Source organism: Chrysemys picta, chromosome 17 (genome assembly GCF_011386835.1).
Source record: "Chrysemys picta bellii isolate R12L10 chromosome 17, ASM1138683v2, whole genome shotgun sequence".
Classification (NCBI taxonomy): Eukaryota; Metazoa; Chordata; order Testudines; family Emydidae; genus Chrysemys; species Chrysemys picta.
This window is the reverse complement of record NC_088807.1, coordinates 24,344,597-24,366,706: the sequence shown is the minus strand read 5'-3', so window position 1 is coordinate 24,366,706 and position 22,110 is coordinate 24,344,597. Positions and strand designations below refer to the sequence as shown.

Sequence of the window (22,110 nt, the reverse complement as noted above, 5' to 3'; positions counted from 1 at the left end):
TTGCTAACCCCAAATGCTCAAAACTAATGAGTTTTTAACAACCTTTACCTCCCTTCCCCCACCCAAATAAAAATAAAAGTAGCAAAAATATACCAGATAAAAATAGCCTTGTAACACTTGATTGATTGAGCACATACAATCCAGCCAACCAAGCCAAGCCAGGATGTCCTTATCAATGGCTATTGAAGGGAGAAAGGCCTCATTTGACAGCCCTCAACGTGGGTCCCGGTTTACAGCTGGCTGGCCACAAACCGCATTGATGGAATCGGGTCAGAGAGAAAATGGAGGAGGAAAAAAGGTAACCCCCCCCCCCCCAACGTGTTTCCTTTCCGACCAATGAGAGACAGAGCGGATCGCACCGCGTCCAATCATAGTCGGCCTTGACCTTAGACTGCAAGCATAGGAGCCGCAAGGTGGTGAAACACCCCCCGAAGTAATAGTGGGGCCCCCCCCCACGGACAGGGGTCCCTGCAGGACTGTAGCAAAGCGAGGGAGCTCAGTGTCCCGTCCCCCCGGGGGCATGTGTCAATGTTTGCAAGCCCAGCAGCTCGCTGTGAAGTGAGACTGACCCAGACCTCAAGAAAACTAACCCTAGACCCCCTTTAACTTGGACTCCCCCCCCAAAAACACCCCCTTGTTGCAAGTGGAGATTTCATTGACTAGGGATTTCCGGTCTCGCCTGAGTTCCCATCGCCCCTTCCCGGGGTGGGAAGTTGGCAAGGAACGTGGGTTTTTGGGGGGATTTTGGCAACTTGACTAAGGCAAATATTGCCGCGTGCACATGGAGAGGTTTCTGGGGGTCAGAATCCTGTCGCTGACTGTGGGTTAGTGGGGATTAGGTATCATCTGACTTCACAACTACAAAGTTAAAAATAAACTAATGTAAGTACTAAACCCAGGTGTACAGACACTCTTCGCAACCTGTGTCTTTTAAAGCTACTGTTAAATTATATTCGGTTTTAAATGCGATTTTAGTACCGGATTTTCCTAGACCTTTTATTGTAAAAACACAAGTATCGGATCATTAAATCCTACAGAAGCCATTGAGGGTGGCTGGAACAGTAAGAGCTCCCCAAGTCTACAAGATTTTGATAAAACCCCACTGCCTTTTCACAGCAGGGGCAAACCAAGGCCAGCCGCCCCCGCTGCCAATCAGCAAGGCAAAAAACCCCACACTTCCCTGACAAAGCCACTTACAGCAAAGCACCAGGCTACTGAATAGAAATAAATGGGCAATTAAAGAGACTAAGAACAACACCCACCCAGCCAGCCCCCAAACAAGCAGCGAGTTAAAAAAATAAATAAACGCGCAATTGAATAACAAAAAGCCCCATTTGCTGGGAGCTGCCTTGGCAGGACAAGTGATGTAGTGTCTACAGCTCTCTCATGGAGACAGTGAGTGGCTCTTAAAAGAGCCTTTGGAGTTTTTAAATTGACATCTCTTGGGGGTGGAAGAGGAAGGAGAGAGACACACACAGATTACTTGGAGCTGGTGTACTTGGTCACGGCCTTGGTGCCCTCGGACACGGCGTGTTTGGCCAGCTCCCCGGGCAGCAGCAGGCGCACGGCGGTCTGGATCTCCCGGGAGGTGATGGTGGAGCGCTTGTTATAATGCGCCAGGCGAGACGCCTCCCCAGCGATGCGCTCGAAGATGTCATTGACGAAGGAGTTCATGATGCCCATGGCCTTGGAAGAGATGCCGGTGTCGGGGTGAACCTGCTTCAGCACCTTGTAGACATAAATGGAGTAACTCTCCTTGCGGGTCTTGCGGCGCTTCTTATCCCCCTTCTTCTGGGTCTTGGTCACCGCTTTCTTGGAGCCCTTCTTGGGCGCGGGAGCAGATTTCGCCGGCTCAGGCATCTCGCTCGCTAATCACACAGCACAGAACAGAAACAGCAACGCAATAATCCGCCCGGCGGCGAGTCCTGTATTTATAGCGCCCCTATGCAAATGAGGGTAGCCTAATCCCAACCTTCCTATTGGCTGCTTACATGTTGGGCTGTCTTTTGTGCTGTCACCTCGGATGCAAATGACCGTCCTCCAAATGATGCGCTCCTATTGGACGGCAGCCGCCTCTTTCTTTCCCGATTGGCGAGGTTGCGAAGCGGCTTTCCCATTGGGCGCTTTGGAACCGAAGCATGAGGCAGCCAATGAGGAGCCGCTCGCCCCATCCCCATGAGGGCATAAAAGGCCGGCAGCATGGAATTTTTCTTGTAGTGTTATTGTGCCGCTGCAGTGACGGTGCCTAGGTGCGAGGGGATCCCAGTCATGTCTGGCCGCGGAAAGCAAGGGGGGAAAGTGCGGGCCAAGGCCAAGTCTCGCTCCTCTCGGGCTGGGCTGCAGTTCCCTGTGGGCCGTGTGCACCGCCTGCTGCGCAAGGGGAACTACGCGGAGCGAGTGGGAGCCGGCGCCCCGGTGTACCTGGCCGCGGTGATGGAGTATCTGACCGCTGAGATCCTGGAGTTGGCTGGCAACGCCGCCCGCGACAACAAGAAAACCCGCATCATCCCCCGGCACTTGCAGCTGGCCGTGCGCAACGACGAGGAGCTGAACAAGCTGCTAGGGGGAGTCACCATCGCGCAGGGGGGCGTCCTGCCCAATATCCAGGCGGTGCTGCTGCCCAAGAAAACCGAGAGCCACAAAGCCAAGGGCAAGTGAGCGCCGCTGCAAACCCCCAAAACCAAAGGCTCTTTTAAGAGCCACCCACAATTTCAGAGAGGGCTTGGAATTGCCATGTCAAGGGTGGGTGGGGAAAATGAAATATTGCCTGTTGTCCTCTTACCCCCACATCACAAACTTTTTCTGAGCCCTTGTCCTGGTCTTGTATTAATCAGATTCCAGCTCTACACACAAGGGGTTAGGGAAAAAGTTGCCTGGTTTTCATCTCTTTTATCTCTCCCTCTTCCCCAGCACAAACTTTTTGTGACACCCTGTCCTGGTCTTGCACTAATCTGATCTCAGCCCCACACGTGGGTGAGTGGTTACAACTGCTGTGATTCCTTTACCCCGTCCATCCTAGAGTTTTCAAACAGACCATCCCACCCACAGGAGTAAAACATTTCAAACTCCCTAAAGGCGGTGCCTGGTTCGCTTTGGGTTAAACCTTTTTTTTGCTCTGCTGTGCAGTTTTATTATTTTCATCTGGGATCCCTGTGCAGAGGTGCTTATAAACATCACAACCTGAAAACCGTTCTCCAGTTCATTTGCAAATTTGACACCATCAGATCAGGATTAAACAAAAACTGTGAATGGCTATCCAACTACAGAAGCAGTTTCTCCTCCCTTGGTTTTCACACCTCAACTGCTAGCAGAGCACCTCACCCTCCCTGATTGAACTAACCTCGTTATCTCCATACTGATTTATACCTGCCTCTGGAGATTTCCATTACTTGCATCTGAAGAAGTGAGGTTCTTACCCATGAACGCTTATGCTCCCAATACTTCTGTTAGTCTTAAAGGTGCCACAGGACCCTCTGTTGCTTTAAACCTGAAAACACTGGCCTAAGTGTCTTTCCTAAAACCACACACAAAATATAGTCAAGCTGGGAAAGGAACCAGGCATCTGGGACTTAAGCTGTGTGTGTTAAGGCCTGGACCAAGGCTACCTGCTAAAGGGAAGGTGTAATTCACAATAGCTGTGGGTCTCAGCATGGCAAGACATTTGAATTAATTTGTTGCAAGTTTATCTAGCTAGTTGGCATGTTACTTTTTGTGTTTTACTGGATTTTATGCATTAGTTTTGTCAGTTGTAGGCAAGTTAGCTGGGAGGGGTCTTGATACCGTCAAGATAACTAATTACTAGGGATAATTAATTGTCAGGTCAGCAACTTTCTCAAGTAGTTGTTCCACTTGTTGCTACTTTCAGACTGATCAAATCACCTCTTAACCTTGTCTTTATTAAGGTAAATAGATTGAGTTCCCTGGGTTTATCACTGGGGAGAAAAATTATGCTACTATACCGAAAGTGTCTAGGCACTGAATGCAGTCTAAAAGATTTGCGGTCATGTCTACATGGTAGGAAGTTTACTGTGTGGACACAGACCATTCACTCCTTATATGGTTATATTAGATGTAGAAATCTGATGCTAAACTGTTATGCTAGAACCTGGAACTCCAGAATTACTATATGGAACTATCCACTAGCAAAGAAAATGAGAACACAATTGCAGATACTGTACTGTCTACCCTAGATCAGATGTGTTCCATTACAAGTAAATGGGGTGTGTGTATGGTGAGAGATTTCCAAGAACACAGCAGGAAGAGAGGTACACAATACAAAAACCAGAGTCCACCCAAGGAAATTAATATTCCGCAGGTTTAATACAAAGAAGAGGAAGTATTTTTCACACAGCTAACTCAGTGCCATGGGATGTTGTTCTGCCCAAAAGCATAACTTGGGGGTCAGAAAAGAACTGGATACATTCAGGGAGGACAGGCCTGTTGGTGGCCGCATTTGAGAAATGCTGCCCTATGGGCTATTCTTGTGGTCACAGCCTCCTAGGCTGTGACTGGGGAGGGGGCAAAGCAGGGGCCCGTCTCCCAGGCTGCCCCCCTCTGAAGACACAAATGCTGGAGGTGCTGGCAGCTGGTGAATTCCCCACTTTACTAGGGGGGAGTGACTTCAGCTGCAGGGCTTCAGGCTCCATCCACGTGATGGCAGGCTGTGGCCCCAGGCTCACCATCCCCGCCCTGGTCCCTGAGCCCCACTGCCTCCCTGCCCATCTCCCCACCCAGGGCTTAATTTGTCCCAGGACAAATTAAATTTTCTGCTGTGAAAAGTGATATTAACAAACATGCAGATATCACTTCTGACAGCCGCAGACTTACTAGCTAGCTAGTCTTTTTTTAAAAAGCAAAAGAAACAACAACAAAAGACAAGAACATGCAGAACGCCTTATTTGTGTTTCTATTCTGTTTAGGGCCCGTGAAGAATAGAGACAATTGTACATTGTTTTTATGACTGAGTCTAACAAAAACCCTACAGGAATAAATGACAATGTTTTGGACATGTGTATGTGCATATGTATTTGTTTTTTTTTCCTGAAGTTAATTAAATATTTTAGGAAAAATTGTCAGCGTGGCCACCAGTAAGAGTTGGTGGCCGTACTCTGTGGCCACCAAAAAGTTTGTTGGCAGAACCCCTGCACTAGTGGCTCCATGTGACCCTAACTTTTTGACTACCAGGAACAGAAGCCAGGGTAGATTACACCGTGATTGCCCTGTTCTGTACACTTCCTCCTGAAACTCTGGTATGGACCACTGTCAGGTATAGGCTATTGAACAAAATGGACCATAGTCTGACCCAGTATGTTCTTGCTACTGTCATTCTGGGTGGTCACAGTTAAAGCGGGGACTACATTTTGAGAAATACAGATTTTTTTCCCCATTTTTGTTTTTAACAGAAGTAAGAGGAGCTCTATAATAGGGTTTGGCAAAGCGTGTAGTTTAGGTGTGTTATGGAAAGCATGTTTAATTTTACTCTGCTTCCATTTAAAAGGCATGGGATTTTTGTGGAGGGGATGAATACAAAGGGAAAAACCAAAGCAGCCCATGGAGAAATGAGGCAGCAAGTAGGAAGGCACTGCAGAAAACCCCACTCAGAACCTAAACTTTGTGATGTGTTACTTCGGTTCTGAGACGACTTCAGGACGTTTTTTACCTTAACTCTGTTATTTACATAACTTTGGTTTGGAACAAATCCAGTTCTTTGCCTGCAGGCAGGGAAGGGCTTTTAGATGGGCCATCTACTTTGTGGGTGTGGCTGAGGGTTCAACCCCCCCAAACCCAGGGAAGGTGCGACCTTGATGTTTCAATGTCTAGACCATATCCATGGCCTTCAGGGTGTTTTTCTTAGCATGTTCTCTGTTGAGCACCGCACTCCGAATCACATTGGCCAGGAAAACCCTGAGCACACTCCGAGTTTCTTCGTGCGTTAGCCCTAGAGTTGCCAACTCTGACTGAAGCTATTCCAAGAGATTTCCCCCCCCCCCCAACATGACAATGTCATTTTCTTAAAATAGCCTATTAAAATCTCCCAGATTGCTTTCAATACTCACCAGGAGATCGATGCCGATTCCTGGAGACTCCAGGCCAAACCTGGCAGGTTGACAACCCTAATTAGCCCTGAGATGAGCTTCATACCCCACCCCCGTGTGGGGCAAGCAAGACACCCGCAGGCTCGCAAATATCCTAAATATCAGATAATAATCCGGACTCCCTCCGAATTTTGCGGTGCCCCTTCCCGACCAGAGGGAAAACTGAGAGGGAACAAGACGGGCAGAAGAACCACTTACCTGTACTTTAACTCCCTTTTTCCTCCCAAGCCCTATAAAGGCGTCGCTTCTCCGCTTCCACCAATGAGACCTCTTGCCCCACTGGCCAATCAGCATAAAGTCCTTAATTTTAAATTCACATAGTTAAATTTGGCGCCTTATCTGCCCCAAAGCATGCGCAAAAGTGGCGGGGAAGAGAAGTAATTTTGCATTTAGGAATTACATTTTACCACCCCGCGTTGAGTTCATGGGCTGCGAATCATTTCAGGGATCTCTGAGCTGAGGGAGGCCGCAAAGTTAGGGTGTGTGTGTGTGTGTTTTTCCTTTAATTGTCAGTAGGTCCCTGCATGTTTGTTTGGCTCCGTTAGGTAACAGAGGCGGCAGGACGGCATATTCCCCTGCCTTAACTCGGAAGAGATTCAAAAGGTCCCTTTGGGAGTTTGGAAATCGGTTATTTTTCCACCAGAAAGTGTCACAAAGGTTTGGGGCTGGAGAGGGGACGGAGCACAAATGGATCCACTCCATGGCCGGGCAAATGGGACACTTTGTTCTTTCTGCCCCATCCTGGCAATTCAGTTCCTGACGTCTGCCCTGCCCTAAACTTTGCAGGGGGAAAACCTCCCACGACGCCCCTTGAAATACAGCTTTTACATCCGCAGCCCAACGGTGGGGAGTGCCCCCCCCCCAATTCACACTTATGAGCACCCTAAACACTAGGATATTTGCAAACGTCTCCTCCCCACTCCCATGGCTGATAGAATCAAAGACTGTTTGAGCTACACCCCAGACCCTTGGACTGCCTCGGTGCAAGCGACTCCCACATCAATAGGGTGACCAGACCAGATGTCCCGCTTTTAAAGGGACAGTCTCGTTTTGGGGGGACCTTTTCTTATATAGGCGCCTATTACACCCCCTGTCCCGTTTTCTCAGTTGCTATCGGTTACCCTAGACGTCAACCATTTAACTTCCATGTGCTGGGGGTTAAATTAATATATTAAAATATCACTCCATGTCAGAACTGGAAAGGACAGAAAATCCTCAGTGTCTCTTATAGTTGTAAGGAGATTGCAACTTCTGCTAAAGGTGGAAATGTTGTTAAAAAGCTAGAAATGTACATGACCCTTATAATATACCCTTCTCTCACCTCTCTGCAAAGATCGAATACCAATTTGTAATTTGACTTGTCTATAAAAAGCAGCTTCAGGTTTTTTCACAATGTTTTTCCTTTGTTAAATCTTGGTGGAAGTGAAGAATATAGGAATATTTATTCTAATGGATTCAAAGTTGATAGCGAGTGTGTATCACAGCCTAACATGAGAGGTTATTTTACTCCAAATACAATTTTCTTGCAGTTATAAAACTTGGGGGGTGAAGGGGAAGCTCTAGATAAAAAGCAAACAACTAAGTGTAAAACAGTGACTATATTATCTCTTTCATTGAAGACACTGACATCACTAACAAGAATGGATGTGTCTCCCCAGTCCCTAAATGGTGATTTTAAAAATTAATATTCATTTTCTAATTAGAGAAATTCAGTCTGCAGGCCTCTCCTTCCCCAGTCCCTTTCTGAAGGAGTTTGGCACCATTTCTTTTACAACAATGAACTACAGTCCCTCCTGTTTTCAGAAAGAATCTCCTTCTAGGTGCAGAGATGTTAAAGATGATTATTGTGGGGAAATTAAAGTATTTTAGAAAAATTGATATTCTATTGCATGAACAGTGTTCAGATACTGTTTCTGAATAGATCTTAATGACATTTTTGTATTCTGAAATCAGTAATTGTAGGTAAGCGCTTATTTTTCCCTTTAGATATCAAGCCCTAACACTGATTGTTTCCTACACAAATTAATTTCTCATGTAAACCTCTTGAATATGTGATTTAAGTATTCTGTACAAGTTAATGCCCCTACAAAAATAGATTAATTTTTCTAAGTTCCATTAGTGGCCGTGACTCAGTTCTCTCATAGAAAAAGTGGGTGGCTCTTAAAAGAGCCTTTGGGTTCATCGTTGACATCTCTTGGGGACCAGAGAGGTTACTTGGAGCTGGTGTACTTGGTCACGGCCTTGGTGCCCTCGGACACGGCGTGTTTGGCCAGCTCCCCGGGCAGCAGCAGGCGCACGGCGGTCTGGATCTCCCGGGAGGTGATGGTGGAGCGCTTGTTATAATGCGCCAGGCGAGACGCCTCCCCAGCGATGCGCTCGAAGATGTCATTGACGAAGGAGTTCATGATGCCCATGGCCTTGGAAGAGATGCCGGTGTCGGGGTGAACCTGCTTCAGCACCTTGTAGACATAAATGGAGTAACTCTCCTTGCGGGTCTTGCGGCGCTTCTTATCCCCCTTCTTCTGGGTCTTGGTCACCGCTTTCTTGGAGCCCTTCTTGGGCGCGGGAGCAGATTTCGCCGGCTCAGGCATCTCGCTCGCTAATCACACAGCACGAAACAGAAACAGAAACACAATAATTCACCCGGCGGCAAGTCCTGTATTTATAGCGCCCCTATGCAAATGAGGGTAGCCTAATTCCAACCTTCCTATTGGCTGCTTACATGCTGGGCTGACTTTTGTGTTGTCACCTCGGATGCAAATGACCGTCCTCCAAATGATGCGCTCCTATTGGATGGCAGCCGCCTTTTTCTTTCCCGATTGGCGGGGTTGCGAAGCGGTTTTCCCATTGGCCATTTTGGAACCGAAGCATGAGGCAGCCAATGAGGAGCCGCTCGGCCCATCCGCATGAGGAGATAAAAAGCCGGCAGCTGGGGCGAAGTTATTGTTACGTTTTGCTTTTATTGATCCCTCTACAACGAATTGGAATCATGTCTGGCCGCGGAAAGCAGGGAGGCAAAGTGCGGGCCAAGGCCAAGTCTCGCTCTTCTCGGGCTGGGCTGCAGTTCCCTGTGGGCCGCGTGCACCGCCTGCTGCGCAAGGGGAACTATGCGGAGCGAGTGGGAGCCGGCGCTCCCGTTTACATGGCTGCGGTGCTGGAGTACCTCACGGCGGAAATCTTGGAGCTGGCTGGCAACGCCGCCCGCGACAACAAGAAAACCCGCATCATCCCCCGGCACTTGCAGCTGGCTATCCGCAACGACGAGGAGCTGAACAAACTGCTGGGGAAAGTCACCATCGCGCAGGGGGGCGTCCTGCCCAACATCCAGGCGGTGCTGCTGCCCAAGAAAACCGAGAGCCACAAAGCCAAGGGCAAGTGAGGCTGATGCATCCCCTGCGGGAGAGACGTTTCCCTGCGACTCCAACTGTGTGAACCCAAAGGCTCTTTTAAGAGCCACCCACAAATTCATAAAAAGAGCTTTAGTCCTCTAGAGTTTCTAGAAAACAGGTACATTACTATGGAGCTGTGGTATCGAATTGAGACTTCATGGTGTAAACGGGACAGAAAACGCGTCTGCCCCCATTCGTATAGGGGAGAAACAGCCCCGGAAGCGGGTAAAGATGGAGGTTTCTTTTTAAGAACTGAAAGGGGTAGAATGAAAGCTGTGAATTTCTCTCCCAGGTTGTGGGGTCAAGAGCTGGAGCTGCCCCGTGACTGAGAAGGCAAAAAATGTTAGGAGTGAATGAATGGGTCAGGAGTTCCCTTTATTTCTGTCTCTGGCATAACACACCCTGCTCCTTTGGCCTGGCAGGGAGTGAGCTGCAGCCGGGTGGAGAAGAAAGGAAACAGATCCCACCTTCCCCACACACATACTTCCCCCTCCGTTCTTCAGCAGCCACAAAGCGAATTCACTCCTTAGTGCCCCTGTGTGTGTACCAGAGATGCATCGGGTCACACACGCAGCCTCGGGCATAGAATCCAGGTCTCAGGACATGTTGTGCTTTACTCATTAGATCCTCATTCCCCTCCCTAACCAACCACCTGGACCCTGCCCCTACTGGAGTCAATGAAGGGGGGGAGAGACTGATTTTTCACTGGATTCAAAAGGCGCAATCCTGGCCTTAAATAAGGTTATCAGGACAGAACAAGCCATGTGGTTAGGAATAGGAGCTCCCCCTGCCCCGCAGTCTAGCCTCCCTGTTGCTAGATCCTGTATCAAAGCCCCCTGCCCTGTATATAGGGCTTCGTATAGTATGTTGCCATGGAAATTATGATCTTCAAACGTTTGAAAATCCAACGTTATAATCTCCCCTGGGTCTTGTTTTCATTCAGTGCTTATGACACCGAGCCGGAGGGGCGGGAAGTGCATTCAAACGAGAGGCACCGATTAAAATCCAAGCCCGAGATTTGTTTCTCGGTGGGGTTGCAGAGGGGAAATTGCCCCCCGGTATGGGACAGACAGAAATGTTCTGCACGCGTGGCTCACACTGGATTTCACATTTGGAGTCTTTGCTGCCTCTGCATGGCCACAGGGGAGCCCAGGGTCCTTTGCAGGGCCCCGTGCAATGTATCAGCCGTGACCGACCCCCCCCTTGGCGCCGGCACCCCGAATTTGGCGGCAGAGAGGAAGGACCCGCCTGCCACAGCGCTGCGCCACCAGGGAGCCTTGTGTCTCCCCGGGAGAGAGCGACTGGGGGGGGGGGGGGGAGGGCAGGACCATGAGCACGTGTGAGCCAAGGGCGTAAAATCTCCAGCCAATCCCTGTCAAGCCCGGGAAATTCGAATACTGGACAGCCAATCAGAGGAGGGGACTTGGGTGTTAGACAGCCTCCTTTCCCCCACCTGACACCCACCCTTGTAAGGAGCTGGTGGATTTGAAGTTCCAGCCAATCCCCGTCTACAGTTACTCCGTTGCCCTAGAGACCAGTCCCCCCCGCCCGCACTTCCAAAGGCGAGAAGACCTCAAACCCCAGAAGCCTCCTGCGCCCAACAGAGGGCGCAGCCCCCTATGGCCAATCCGTGCTGAGCCCGGGAAATTTAAACCCCTCAACGGTCGCATGGCTGCTTCTAGCCAATCAGGAGACAGGGTTCGGCTATAAATTGCGCCCAGCAGCGGCGAAGCGCTCACTGTTCTGTGGCTGCACTGGAGAGACGTTGCTGACGCGCTGCAGCGAGGATGGCCCGTACCAAGCAGACGGCTCGTAAATCCACCGGCGGCAAAGCGCCCCGCAAGCAGCTCGCTACGAAGGCAGCCCGGAAAAGCGCCCCCGCCACGGGCGGGGTGAAGAAGCCCCATCGCTACCGCCCCGGCACCGTGGCGCTGCGGGAAATCCGGCGCTACCAGAAATCCACCGAGCTGCTGATCCGCAAACTGCCCTTCCAGCGCCTGGTGCGGGAGATCGCCCAGGACTTCAAGACGGATCTGCGCTTCCAGAGCTCGGCCGTCATGGCCCTGCAGGAGGCGAGCGAGGCCTATCTGGTGGGGCTCTTCGAGGACACCAACCTGTGCGCCATCCACGCCAAGAGAGTCACCATCATGCCCAAGGACATCCAGCTGGCGCGCCGCATCCGCGGGGAGAGAGCCTAGAGCCGCCCCCCTCGGAGCCCGCCGGCTCCCGACAACCCCCCAAAAGGCTCTTCTAAGAGCCACCACGTATCCACATGAAAGAGTTGAAACCCATCTTGATCTGCTTTATTAATCCGAGTTAAATGTTCTAAGTGCCTTTTCCAAACCCAGCTAGTGCAGAGATCCTTGTCCTATAAATATTGTAATCGGGTCCATCTAGAAATGTGACCTAGTTTTGATACCCCCAAGCTCACTGAAAAAGTTACCGAAAAGATGTTCAGACCTTTATCATAACCGGGTTTTCAGGTTCTTCCCCCACCCCGGTTTTCTAGCCCAAGTGTTTAGCCCTCCAGAAGACGTCAGTCTAACCCAACCGAGATGAAATTGGAGTGATTGCGTTTATACTCAACTGAGAAGTTGGTAATGAAATGCGGAGTTGGTACTAGTGTGGCTGAAATCGATTTGGCATTTGTGTTGGAGTTACGGATGTTGGTGCGTATAATATAGCGGGGGAGGGGGGGGGAAATGAAACTACGACGGAACAGTATCTTTAAAAGCCTTATCGAGTGACTCCGAAGTCCGCCCCGTCCGCTCAGACACCTGTTCTAAGAAGAAGTTTACTATGGATTTTACATATAGAAACTCAAGATCTGTTCTTGGATTTCGAGGCAGCCAAAGATTTCGAGGGAAATAAATGCATTTAAAAAGAGTTGACCGAAATGGCCAGAAGATGGCGCTATATCCTAAGCTGTCATGTAGTTGTCTGTACGTTGATGCTGAGAACTGACTTCCATTGTTTGCACGAGGGGGACAAATATAAGGCTAAACTTCCGCCGATATCATGATCATAGGGTCGATAAATGGCCAAGACAAATCGATGCAACCCGGACAAGGTCCCCAACTGCTGGGACGTCAACGGACTCCCCATTCAGGTGCCTGCGATGCCAAGATTAACCAAAAAGCAGCAGAGGGTCCTGTGGCACCTTTAAGACTAACAGATGTATTGGAGCATAAGCGTTCGTGGGTGAATACCCACTTCGTCGGATGCATGGGTCTAAAGTCTGGTGTAGACACGGGGCCAGGCTATAAAATAACTGGTGGGAAGCACGTGGGTGAGGTAACAGTGACAGCAAGTCTAGATGTACTTGAAAGTTGTTAAAAGCATTCGGGGTTTAAAGAGAGAACGTCCCTGGGTGGGCTCGAACCACCAACCTTTCGGTTAACAGCCGAACGCGCTAACCGATTGCGCCACAGAGACATCTACTTCGCTTTTCCACGTACATCGGCTTCACTTTCCCACGTAGTAGTATTCCGTCGCAGTTTTCCCTCTAGGCTAGTGACTTGTTTCTGTTACGTGAGTCGAAGTAATTGCTTCTTCATTATACAAAAGCTCATCGCGGTGAAACCACAACTGACAGGACGGGAGGACCACCTGTGGGAGAAGAGAGAAACTAGTGAGGGAAAAGGCCAGTCATGGAGGGGGGTAGAAATACGAATCAGTGGGTCAGTTTAGCGAATGACCCCCCCAAGCCGGCGGCAGCTCAGACCATGATGAAAGAGGAGTTTGTGGTTTTTTTCCCCTCCCTCAAGTAAAATGAACTAAAGGGACATACTAGGAAAAACAGAGCCACTTGGAACCAATATTTGACGCCTTCTTTGCGCTTTCCTGCCTCCCCCAGTCACAAACTGGTTCACAGACGGGAGGGCGCAAACCAGGCTTGTCAGAGGTTGCATGAAGCAGGGGCACCATTCAGTGTCTGGGGCTTTAGAAACAGGAGCTGGTCTGGAGCTCTGCCGCCCAAAGCACAGACACGTTGACTTTTTTGCCGATTTAAATTCGCTTTCGCGTCCGGAAAGAACAACGCGACGCGTGCGGGAAGGAAACTTTAGCGCCCCGTTTGGGGCTGATGCGTTCAGCCCAAAAACTAAAGAGGAGCCGACGAGGATGGGATTCGAACCCACGCGTGCAGAGCACAATGGATTAGCAGTCCATCGCCTTAACCACTCGGCCACCTCGTCTTCTGTCAGAGCAGTGGGAACTGAATCTTCATGGACACCATATCCGGGGTGCTGGGTACCCCAGCTGCAGGCAAACGTGTTATGTGGGGAGGAGGGTCACCACACTAAGGAGGGGATGTAGCTCAGTGGTAGAGCGCATGCTTCGCATGTATGAGGTCCCGGGTTCAATCCCTGGCATCTCCAGATTCCTTTTTTTCTCTCCCTTAATTATGTGGATCAGGGGGCAGACAATGACCCTCCCACCTCACTGGCAAAGTGCAGCCCACGTTTCTCAGCGGCTCTGCTCTCAGAGAGGCTTCCCTGAGTGGTTGCAGCCATGTGGGACAAGAAGATCAAAATATCAGAGGGGTAGCCGTGTTAGTCTGAATCTGTAAAAAGCAAAACGTGAGTCACGATTTATAATCCGGAGTTCCCGTTTACAGTAAAGTGATTTCAGTTTTGGTGGAGGAGGGAAAAGCCGCTGACTTCTCCCCCAGAGCGGGGTTAGAAGAGACAACCAGGACTTTCCGCTCTAACTTTCTGCAAAGAGGCAGGATTTGTTGGGGCTGCCAACCAGGACAGAGGCTTAGCCGCCCCCTTTTTGAAAACCTGTAGAGAAAACGCCTCCACCAGCTCCCAAACCAGGCTGGTCCCTGAAGCCGGGGCCTGGTATCTTTGAATCATGCATAGGGGTCAATCATTTCTCGAGGGACCCGGATTTTTCTGTTTTGTTTTTTTCCAAGCCTCCTCTTACGAGCAGCAAATGACAAGTGACGTCGCCAGTTGCACGGGGCCCCAGGCCGCTCAAGGGGATCCCTGCTGGCGGTGGGTTGAACGAGGCAGGATGGTAAGAAAATCCATGTGCAGCCCTAGGGCTCTGATGTGGAGTTGCACAAGAAAAGCAGAAGTGAAGCTATTTTCACGAGCGTTGGTGGTATAGTGGTTAGCATAGCTGCCTTCCAAGCAGTTGACCCGGGTTCGATTCCCGGCCAACGCAACTGTGATTTTTTTTGGTTTGTTTTTAATAAAAATGGGGTTAATTTCCCAACCATGTTGCCCTTTATTAGCAACTCAACAGACAAAGACTGAAGAAAGCACGGAGCTCCCCGCACCCCAAAACGCCCACTGCCGAAAGCAAGCCCCGAACCAGGCTGGTCATGCAGGCGTTGCTGTGGGAATTAACCACAAGCACTGTCACCAACCCACAGCTCTCCTGGCAGGGCTCTTTGCTGCTCTCGTTGGTGCCGGCTGCAAGTGACTGAACGTCAAACTCTGCAACTTGCCAGCGACCCTTCAAGTCAATTAAAAGGAAACCGTGTCAAATCCGGATTCCCTCACCTCATGCCACCGGTGCAAGAACATGACACTACATGACAGCCATTTATAGAAACAGTCGTATCCAACAAGCAGAGTGGCGCAGCGGAAGCGTGCTGGGCCCATAACCCAGAGGTCGATGGATCGAAACCATCCTCTGCTAGGTATATTTTCTGTCCCATCCCCAATAAGGCCAGAACATTTTTCTGCCTTTATTTTTTCCCACATAACACAAAAACACACACGCGCTGACTCGTTCCTGTTTGGCAATAAGAAAAGATGGGTTTGCCTAGATGGGAAAATGTTTTTTTGGTATCGATTTAGTTGTTTTCAGCCTATGCTGTCTTGTGTCCACAGACGAAAGCCGGAATTGTATTGTTTGCTGTCTTGTCTTGCGTTAGCTAATGTGCTTGGAAGAGCTATAAATCTGCTTGGAAAACGCTGTTCCCCTATAAGGTGTGGGTTCACGCTTCGGTATTTTGGATTGATTAAATTGCTTCCGCTAGTCCACACCCACTTTGCATTGTTTCACATCTGGATGAGCCTGGCGGGGGGTTCCCCCTTTATGATTCCAGCTCGTGGTAGGGTCGTCTATTGCAGTGGCCACTCCTAAAAGTAAAGAAGGAAACCCGTTTCCTTGCCCAACCCAGCCAACCCCATACCAGTCTGCACCTAGGAGCTTGAAGAATATATGATCCACAACATTGACTCCCAAATAAAGTGGGGGCCGCCTTTGGTATCTCATTGATTGAAAACAACCATGCTCCAGAACTTGCGATGATCCTGAAAAACCCAGGCCTGCGACAGCCCAATAGAGCCACAGGTCCTGAACCAAAGCCACAAGACTGCCCCATAGCCTGCGGGTGCTTTGAGAAGTAGGAGCCCTGAGGCCTTGCACTCCACTGAAGGTACTGCTGGCAGGAACAGCTTCAGAGTCCCTGATTGGGCCAGACACATTATTTAAGCCAGACAGAGACATAGGCAGTTGGCAAGTACCCCGGGTGAATTCCAGTTTGGCTGTTACGTTCCTCCCTGGCTTGTACCTGGTTCCGGTTTTCCCCATCCGCTCCTTGGTTCTTGCCTGCCTCATTCCTGACCCCTCCCTCTGGTCTTTGACTCCAGCTTTGACCCTAGCTCCTGTTCTGACCAACCAAGCCACAGTTGTGACAAAGGCACCATCCTTTGGGGGTCACAGTTTGATCAGTGCCGCATGAGGTAAGTTGCCCAAATGAGGTGATGGAGACATTTCACAACGCATAAACTTTATAAAGTCATGCATGTGGGAGGAAAATTAGAGTAATTTTCCATGAGACTTGGTTGTATTCCACAGCAAAATTGATTTAAACCAGTCACTGCACGTCTATTTTGTATAGCACGTTGTACGGATCATCACCAGATAGGATAAATGAGAACGGGAGGGAAAAGACAGGCCATTGGCAGGCCCATTGCGAGGTAATGCAGGCTTCTCAGGGCCATCCTGTCACAGGGTGTGCGGGAGTCAGGGCCCTGCACCCCTCACTTTCTGTGATTCACTGTGACTCTCATCCAGCCAGTAACACAGAAGGTTTATTAGATCTAGGAACACAGTCCAAAACAGAGCTTGTGGGTACAGAAAACAGGACCCCTCAGTCAGGTCCATCTTGTGTGGTAGGGAGCCCAGACCCCGGTTCTGGGCCTCCCTCCGTTTCCCCAGCCAGCTCCAAACTGAGACTTCTTCTGGCCTTTGTCTCTTTTCCCAGGCCAGGAGGCCACCTGATTGCTTTGTTCTCCAACACCTTCAGTTGGCACCTTGCAGGGGAGGGCCCCAGGCCATCAGTTGCCAGGAGACAGGGTGTCGGCATCACACCTGTCCTCTAGGGCTCTGCAACAATCACACGCCCTTATCCCCCCACCTAGAGCCTTAAGAAATGCATAGGGGAAACTGAGGCACCCACACAGTATTCAGATTAAACATTAAGAACATTCCCACTTTGTCACACACCCATATATGTGTGGGGTTTTCCTTCCATTCTTACATCAGCTTGGGGGGTGGCGGGAGCATCCCGGTGAATAGCAGGGCTGTGTATCTTCCCAGTTTTCCCATTGCCTTTTTGAACCAGACCCTTCTCTGCCTCTTGGGGAAATCCCCCAGTGTGACACCCTCCCACGTAAGGACCGCCTGCCGAGGGGCACATGCAGGAACTAACTTGCCACGTAGGCACCACTGTTGTAATAATTGGGGCCTTTCCGGGAAACGCTCGCTGAGCTCATGGGTCTGGCCAGGAAGAACCTAACCAGGGCCCCAGGGAGGCAGAAGATCTGGTACCACCGCTCAGCCTATGGCACCGGGGACCAGGTGAGGGGTCTCATCCCAGTGAGGAAGAATAAGGTACAGACTGCCTGGGACAGGCCCTTCAAGGTCATCCAGCAGTGAACGAGGAGAACGACGTGGTGGAACTGCCCCACTGGGCTCACAGCCACGGAGAGGACCAGGTCAACATGATGGAACCGTATTGTGACAGGGAGAGGCTCGTACCGTCCGTGTGTGGCCAGTGAGAGAAGAGGGAAGATCCCCTGGTGGGCCTCTTCCCTGAGAGTGGAGCCAGCCCCTCGCTGGAATCAATTCCCCTCTCTGACCAGCTACCCCGGCCCAGCAGGGAGAGATCAGAGAGGTGATGCATTTGTACCAACAGCTGTTTTTCCAACCGGCCTGGGCTCACAAACTGAGCTGTCCACTGGGTGGAGATGGGAGCCGGCCTTCCCATCAGGTGTTCCCCATTCAGAGTAACTGGGAACACAGCCCAGGCCCTGGAGGGAGAGGTCAGAGACATGCTGGCTTCAGGGGTGATCCAGCCATCCACCAGCCCCAGGGCCTCTCCCATGGTGCTGGTCGCCAGGAAAGATGAGTTGATCCGAATCTGTGTGGACTATCGGAAGCTCAATGCCATCACCATGTCTGGTGCCTGCCCCATGCCTAGGACTGATGAGATCCTAGACATGTTGCGGGGGACTCGGTACCCCATGACCAGAGATTTCACCAAAGGCTCCTGGCAGGTGCCTTTGGATCCAGATGCCAGGTTGAAACCTGCTTTTGTCCCCCTGTGGGGCTGTACAAATCCCTGGTCCTACCTTTCAGACTCAAGGAGGCACCGGTCACCTGCCAGCGCCTGGTGGATCAGTTACTGAGGGGGATGGAGAATTTTACCCTAGTGTACATTGATGATATTTGAGCCATTAGCCGGACCTGGGAGGACCATGTGTCCCAGGTGAAGAGGGGGCTGAGTCACCTCCAGGATGCAGGACTGACTGTAAAAGCTGGGAAATGCAAGATGGGGATGGCAGAGGTGTCATACCTGGGCCACAAGATGAGGAGCAACTGCCTAAAGCCAGCCAAGGTGGGGGCGATCAGAGACTGGCCTGCTCCCCAGACTAAGAAATAGGCCCAGGCCTTCATTGGGACGACAGGTCACTACTGGAGGTTTATGCCCCACTTCAGCTCCATGTCAGCTCCCATCACTGAGCTATGCAGGAAGGGGAAGCCAGACAAGTCGGTCTGGACCGGGCAGTGCCAGAGGGCTCGCTGCACGCTGAAGGAGGATCGGGTCAAGGGCCTGGTGCTGGGAAACCCAGACTCTGACAAGCCCTTTATGGTGTTCACCGATGCCTCAGACACAGGGCTGGGCATGGTCCCAATGCAAAGGGGGAGAAACAACCCATCATGTACCTGAGCAGGAAGCTGCTGCCCCGGGAGCAGAGCTATGCGGCCATAGAGAAGGGATGCCTGGCTCTGGGGTGGGCTCTTAAAAGGCTGCGGACGGATGTATTTGGGCGGCGCTCCACTGTGCACACCGACCACTTGCCTGCCGTGGCTGCACCAGATGCAAGGGGCCAATGCCAAGCTCCTGAGGTGGACGCTGTCCCTCCAGGAGTATGAGATGGAGGAGGTCCATGTTGAGGGGAGGGCAAATGTTCTAGCTGACACTTTGTCCCAGAGAGGGGGGCCCTGAACTCCCCCAGGCCACTGGCTAACGTGACCCTGCTCCGTTCGGTCTCAAAGGGAGGAGAGATGTGACGAAGTGGGGATTTTCCCTTGTTATGCTGTGTGAGAGTCTTACTGGTTGAACCTATGTGAGTTTTTCTGTTTTGCATGAACACTGTGTGTACCTCAGTTTCCCTGTGTGCTACACCAATACCTCGGTGGTGGGAACAGGGGTGTGTGAATTTGGCTGAGACCTCTGGGGCAGGTGAGGCTGCTCCAGATGCCTGCACATAGGCTCTGACCAGTGCCCTTTGTAACCTGAGACCCAGGAGGGGGATGCGACCAGGTGACTCTTTGACCTGGAAGCTAGACAAAGACAAGAAGGAGCAACGGGGGTGTCTGAGGTCAGGTCTCTGGAAGCTGGCAGTCTGCTTGTGGGGACAGGAAGAGGGGGAGTCCAGGCTGCCTGGCCCAGGATTCCCCAAGATGGACTTGGCTGAAAGTCACTGATTTCTGTGATAGCAAGCTCTGTTCTACGCTGTGATCCTGTCAACTAATAAACCTTCTGTTTTACCAGCTAGTTGAGAGTCACATCTAACTGCAGAGTTGGGGGGCAGGGCCCTCTGGCTTCCCCAGGAGCCCCACCCAAGCGGACTCACTGCGGGAGGCGCACGGGGATGCTGAATGCTCTGGGGTCAGACCCAGGAAGGTCAAAGTTGTGTACGCTTCTTGCCCCGGAGACCGTCTGCTCAGAGAGAGGAGACTCCCCCAGAGCCCTGGCTGGCTTTTTAGTTCCAGAGCATCGCCCTGATGACTCCGTGACACACAGGCTCCAGTGATCCCCTCAGTACTAGTGAGAAATAACCCCCCTCTCCCCTTGCTTAATTTGTAATAAAACAGGTGCTGGGGATCAAGCAATTTTTTTACATTAATAACTGAGGCAGCAAGCCTAGAGGTGCCAGGGCTGGGAACTGCCAACCGTATCCCCAGCAAGGCGTGACACAAATTAAGCACTACCCCCCAGAGTTTGGAAACAAGAGCATCGCATCCCATCCCAAGCAGTTAACAGTATCTTCCTGCACATGATCTAAAATTAGCCCCCAAGCGCCAAAATTCCCTCTGATGCATTTAAAGTCGAAGGCTGGCTCAGGATTGGCTGAGGGTGCGATGCGCTGTGTCTCATTGGTGGGAGCGGAAGGAGCTGGAGAAGGGGGCGGGAGAGGGCGTTCCCGCCGGCTTCCCTCGCAGTTCTCCCTCTGGTCGGATCACAGCCTAGTTAAGCTCTTGCTGACAGTCATCGGGCACATTCGGTTTTGTGTTGCTCAGAGGTGCCATTGAAATGTCTGGTCGCGGCAAGGGTGGAAAGGGGCTGGGGAAAGGAGGCGCCAAAAGGCACCGTAAGGTTTTAAGAGACAACATCCAGGGCATTACCAAGCCTGCGATCCGTCGTCTGGCTCGCCGCGGCGGGGTGAAGCGTATCTCGGGGCTGATCTACGAAGAGACCCGCGGGGTACTGAAAGTTTTCCTGGAGAACGTGATCCGCGATGCGGTGACCTACACAGAGCACGCCAAGCGCAAGACGGTAACAGCCATGGATGTGGTATACGCCTTGAAACGCCAGGGGCGCACCCTGTACGGCTTCGGGGGTTAAATCTCTAGCCCAGAAACCGGCCCAACTATTGTAACCCAAAGGTCCTTTTAAGGGCCACCCACTTCTGCCCAGAAAGAGCTGGTTTTGCTAGGCATAAACTCTAGGTATTTGCGTTAAAAATTGTAGTTTGCTAGTTTTTGCAAATAATTCTGTGTTACAGTTGTTTGACGTTGTATTAAGGAGGTAGTTGCCCGTGTTCTCTTGAGTCTCGGAGCCACTCTGCTTTTAGGTTTCCATCGTTTAAATGTTTTTGAATTTGTTTAAATATAAACCAGTTCATCTATACTCTGAATCCATATAACTGTGATGGGTTACAGAGGAGTAGCCCTGTTAGTCTATATCAGCAAAAACAATGAGGATTGCTTGTGGCAATCGTATGGTCTACTATTCAGAACAAGGAATTTCAATCCATTTCTGAAGCTCTTCTGCTCTATCGTTCTTTTCTTGAGATAATGTAACAGCGATTTCCTTGTCGCTGAATAGGTGGAATGCTGTAGGGGTGTAATAGCTTTTAAATGCTCTATCTTTTGATTTTTTTCTGTAGAAACTGTTAGAAGACTGTGATTGTGATGTGAAATCCTTGTGCTGCTAACACTGGCTGGATTGTTGGATTTGTGACTTTTATTTGGAGATAAATATTTTCCTTCTCCGCTGTCCCTTTGAAACATTTTGACGTTAGTTTGTAAACAAGCAGTTTCCTTGCATTCAGCAGGAAACTGCATTTGGGTGACTGGGGAAATCTATTTTCATAGTAACCTGATGGTGACCGTAAACTGAAATACTTTTCCTTAAAGAGTGGTCCCTTGCAAGTCTCTGGGTAAGAGTCAGGATGGGAGAATTGAATGGAGAGCTTTGTTCTGCCCATTGCAATTGTCTTGTTCCCAGCTTGTCCAAGACTGCAACTTGCTGGGATCCTGTAAGTGTATCTCTGGTTTGTGACTAAGCAAAAGAACAGATGTCATAGCCTGTAACTGAGACCGGGTTAGTTCCTCTGCAGCTGTTTAACAGCACTTTTTTGTGCCAAATAAAGTTATTGAAAATTCAGATTTTAAGTTGTCAGACATCCCACTGCCAAAACAGACCGATATCCAGGCTGCATTGCCCTTGAGGCAAGATGGACCCCATGTGATTTCTTTAGCTAAAGAACCTCCTGTCAACCCGGTACCCAATTTGATAAGACTGTTTCACCCATTCCGTATCATGGCTATCTACATGCAGTGGTGATAGGACACTTGTTTGTTTTATAAACATGCCTAAGTTTGGCTTATCTGAGGGCTCATAGGTTCTCTCCCCCCATGCCGTCTAGCATTAGCAATAGCTGAGCTGTTCTTTCCCAGTAAGGCAGTATCATGCACAGAAGAGAAATCATCCTAAATTTTCCTTACCTGCTTGACCACTCCGTGGACACTCAACAACAGACTTAAGTGGTCATTCTTCAATTAGAAAACTTCAAAACCAGACTTCCATGAGAAACTGCTGAACTGGACTTAATTTGCAAATGTGACACCATCAAATTAGGCCTGAATAA

At 50.4% G+C, this 22,110-nt stretch overlaps 6 protein-coding genes and 5 non-coding genes across 11 annotated transcripts; 7 read left to right on the top strand and 4 right to left on the bottom strand.

Annotated features, from left to right (window-relative positions):
• Positions 1 to 1,464: 1,464 nt before the first annotated feature.
• LOC101951218 (histone H2B 8) lies at positions 1,465 to 1,918 on the bottom strand. Its single transcript, XM_005313411.4, has one exon. The coding sequence runs from the start codon at positions 1,858 to 1,860 to the stop codon at positions 1,480 to 1,482; it is 381 nt and encodes a 126-aa protein (XP_005313468.1). The 5' UTR covers positions 1,861 to 1,918; the 3' UTR covers positions 1,465 to 1,479.
• Positions 1,919 to 2,205: 287 nt separating this feature from the next.
• LOC101951500 (histone H2A.J-like) lies at positions 2,206 to 5,011 on the top strand. Its single transcript, XM_065571120.1, has one exon. It carries the CDS (start codon positions 2,269 to 2,271, stop codon positions 2,656 to 2,658), a length of 390 nt encoding a protein of 129 aa, XP_065427192.1. The 5' UTR covers positions 2,206 to 2,268; the 3' UTR covers positions 2,659 to 5,011.
• A 3,228-nt stretch (positions 5,012 to 8,239) lies between these two features.
• Positions 8,240 to 9,089, bottom strand: LOC101951765 (histone H2B 8). The gene has a single exon (XM_005313413.4). The coding sequence runs from the start codon at positions 8,684 to 8,686 to the stop codon at positions 8,306 to 8,308; it is 381 nt and encodes a 126-aa protein (XP_005313470.1). The 5' UTR covers positions 8,687 to 9,089; the 3' UTR covers positions 8,240 to 8,305.
• On the top strand, positions 9,024 to 9,696 carry LOC101952034 (histone H2A.J-like). The gene has a single exon (XM_005313414.4). It carries the CDS (start codon positions 9,085 to 9,087, stop codon positions 9,472 to 9,474), a length of 390 nt encoding a protein of 129 aa, XP_005313471.1. The 5' UTR covers positions 9,024 to 9,084; the 3' UTR covers positions 9,475 to 9,696.
• Positions 9,697 to 11,205: 1,509 nt separating this feature from the next.
• On the top strand, positions 11,206 to 11,747 carry LOC135976257 (histone H3). Its single transcript, XM_065571119.1, has one exon. The coding sequence runs from the start codon at positions 11,272 to 11,274 to the stop codon at positions 11,680 to 11,682; it is 411 nt and encodes a 136-aa protein (XP_065427191.1). The 5' UTR covers positions 11,206 to 11,271; the 3' UTR covers positions 11,683 to 11,747.
• Positions 11,748 to 12,845: 1,098 nt separating this feature from the next.
• On the bottom strand, positions 12,846 to 12,919 carry TRNAN-GUU (transfer RNA asparagine (anticodon GUU)). Its single transcript has one exon. It is a non-coding gene; the product is annotated as a tRNA-Asn (tRNA).
• Positions 12,920 to 13,598: 679 nt separating this feature from the next.
• TRNAS-GCU (transfer RNA serine (anticodon GCU)) lies at positions 13,599 to 13,680 on the bottom strand. The gene has a single exon. It is a non-coding gene; the product is annotated as a tRNA-Ser (tRNA).
• Positions 13,681 to 13,791: 111 nt separating this feature from the next.
• On the top strand, positions 13,792 to 13,863 carry TRNAA-CGC (transfer RNA alanine (anticodon CGC)). The gene has a single exon. It is a non-coding gene; the product is annotated as a tRNA-Ala (tRNA).
• A 721-nt stretch (positions 13,864 to 14,584) lies between these two features.
• TRNAG-UCC (transfer RNA glycine (anticodon UCC)) lies at positions 14,585 to 14,656 on the top strand. Its single transcript has one exon. It is a non-coding gene; the product is annotated as a tRNA-Gly (tRNA).
• A 408-nt stretch (positions 14,657 to 15,064) lies between these two features.
• TRNAM-CAU (transfer RNA methionine (anticodon CAU)) lies at positions 15,065 to 15,136 on the top strand. Its single transcript has one exon. It is a non-coding gene; the product is annotated as a tRNA-Met (tRNA).
• A 5,107-nt stretch (positions 15,137 to 20,243) lies between these two features.
• On the top strand, positions 20,244 to 20,640 carry LOC101952568 (histone H4). The gene has a single exon (XM_005313416.4). The coding sequence runs from the start codon at positions 20,271 to 20,273 to the stop codon at positions 20,580 to 20,582; it is 312 nt and encodes a 103-aa protein (XP_005313473.1). The 5' UTR covers positions 20,244 to 20,270; the 3' UTR covers positions 20,583 to 20,640.
• The last annotated feature ends 1,470 nt before the right edge of the window (positions 20,641 to 22,110 follow it).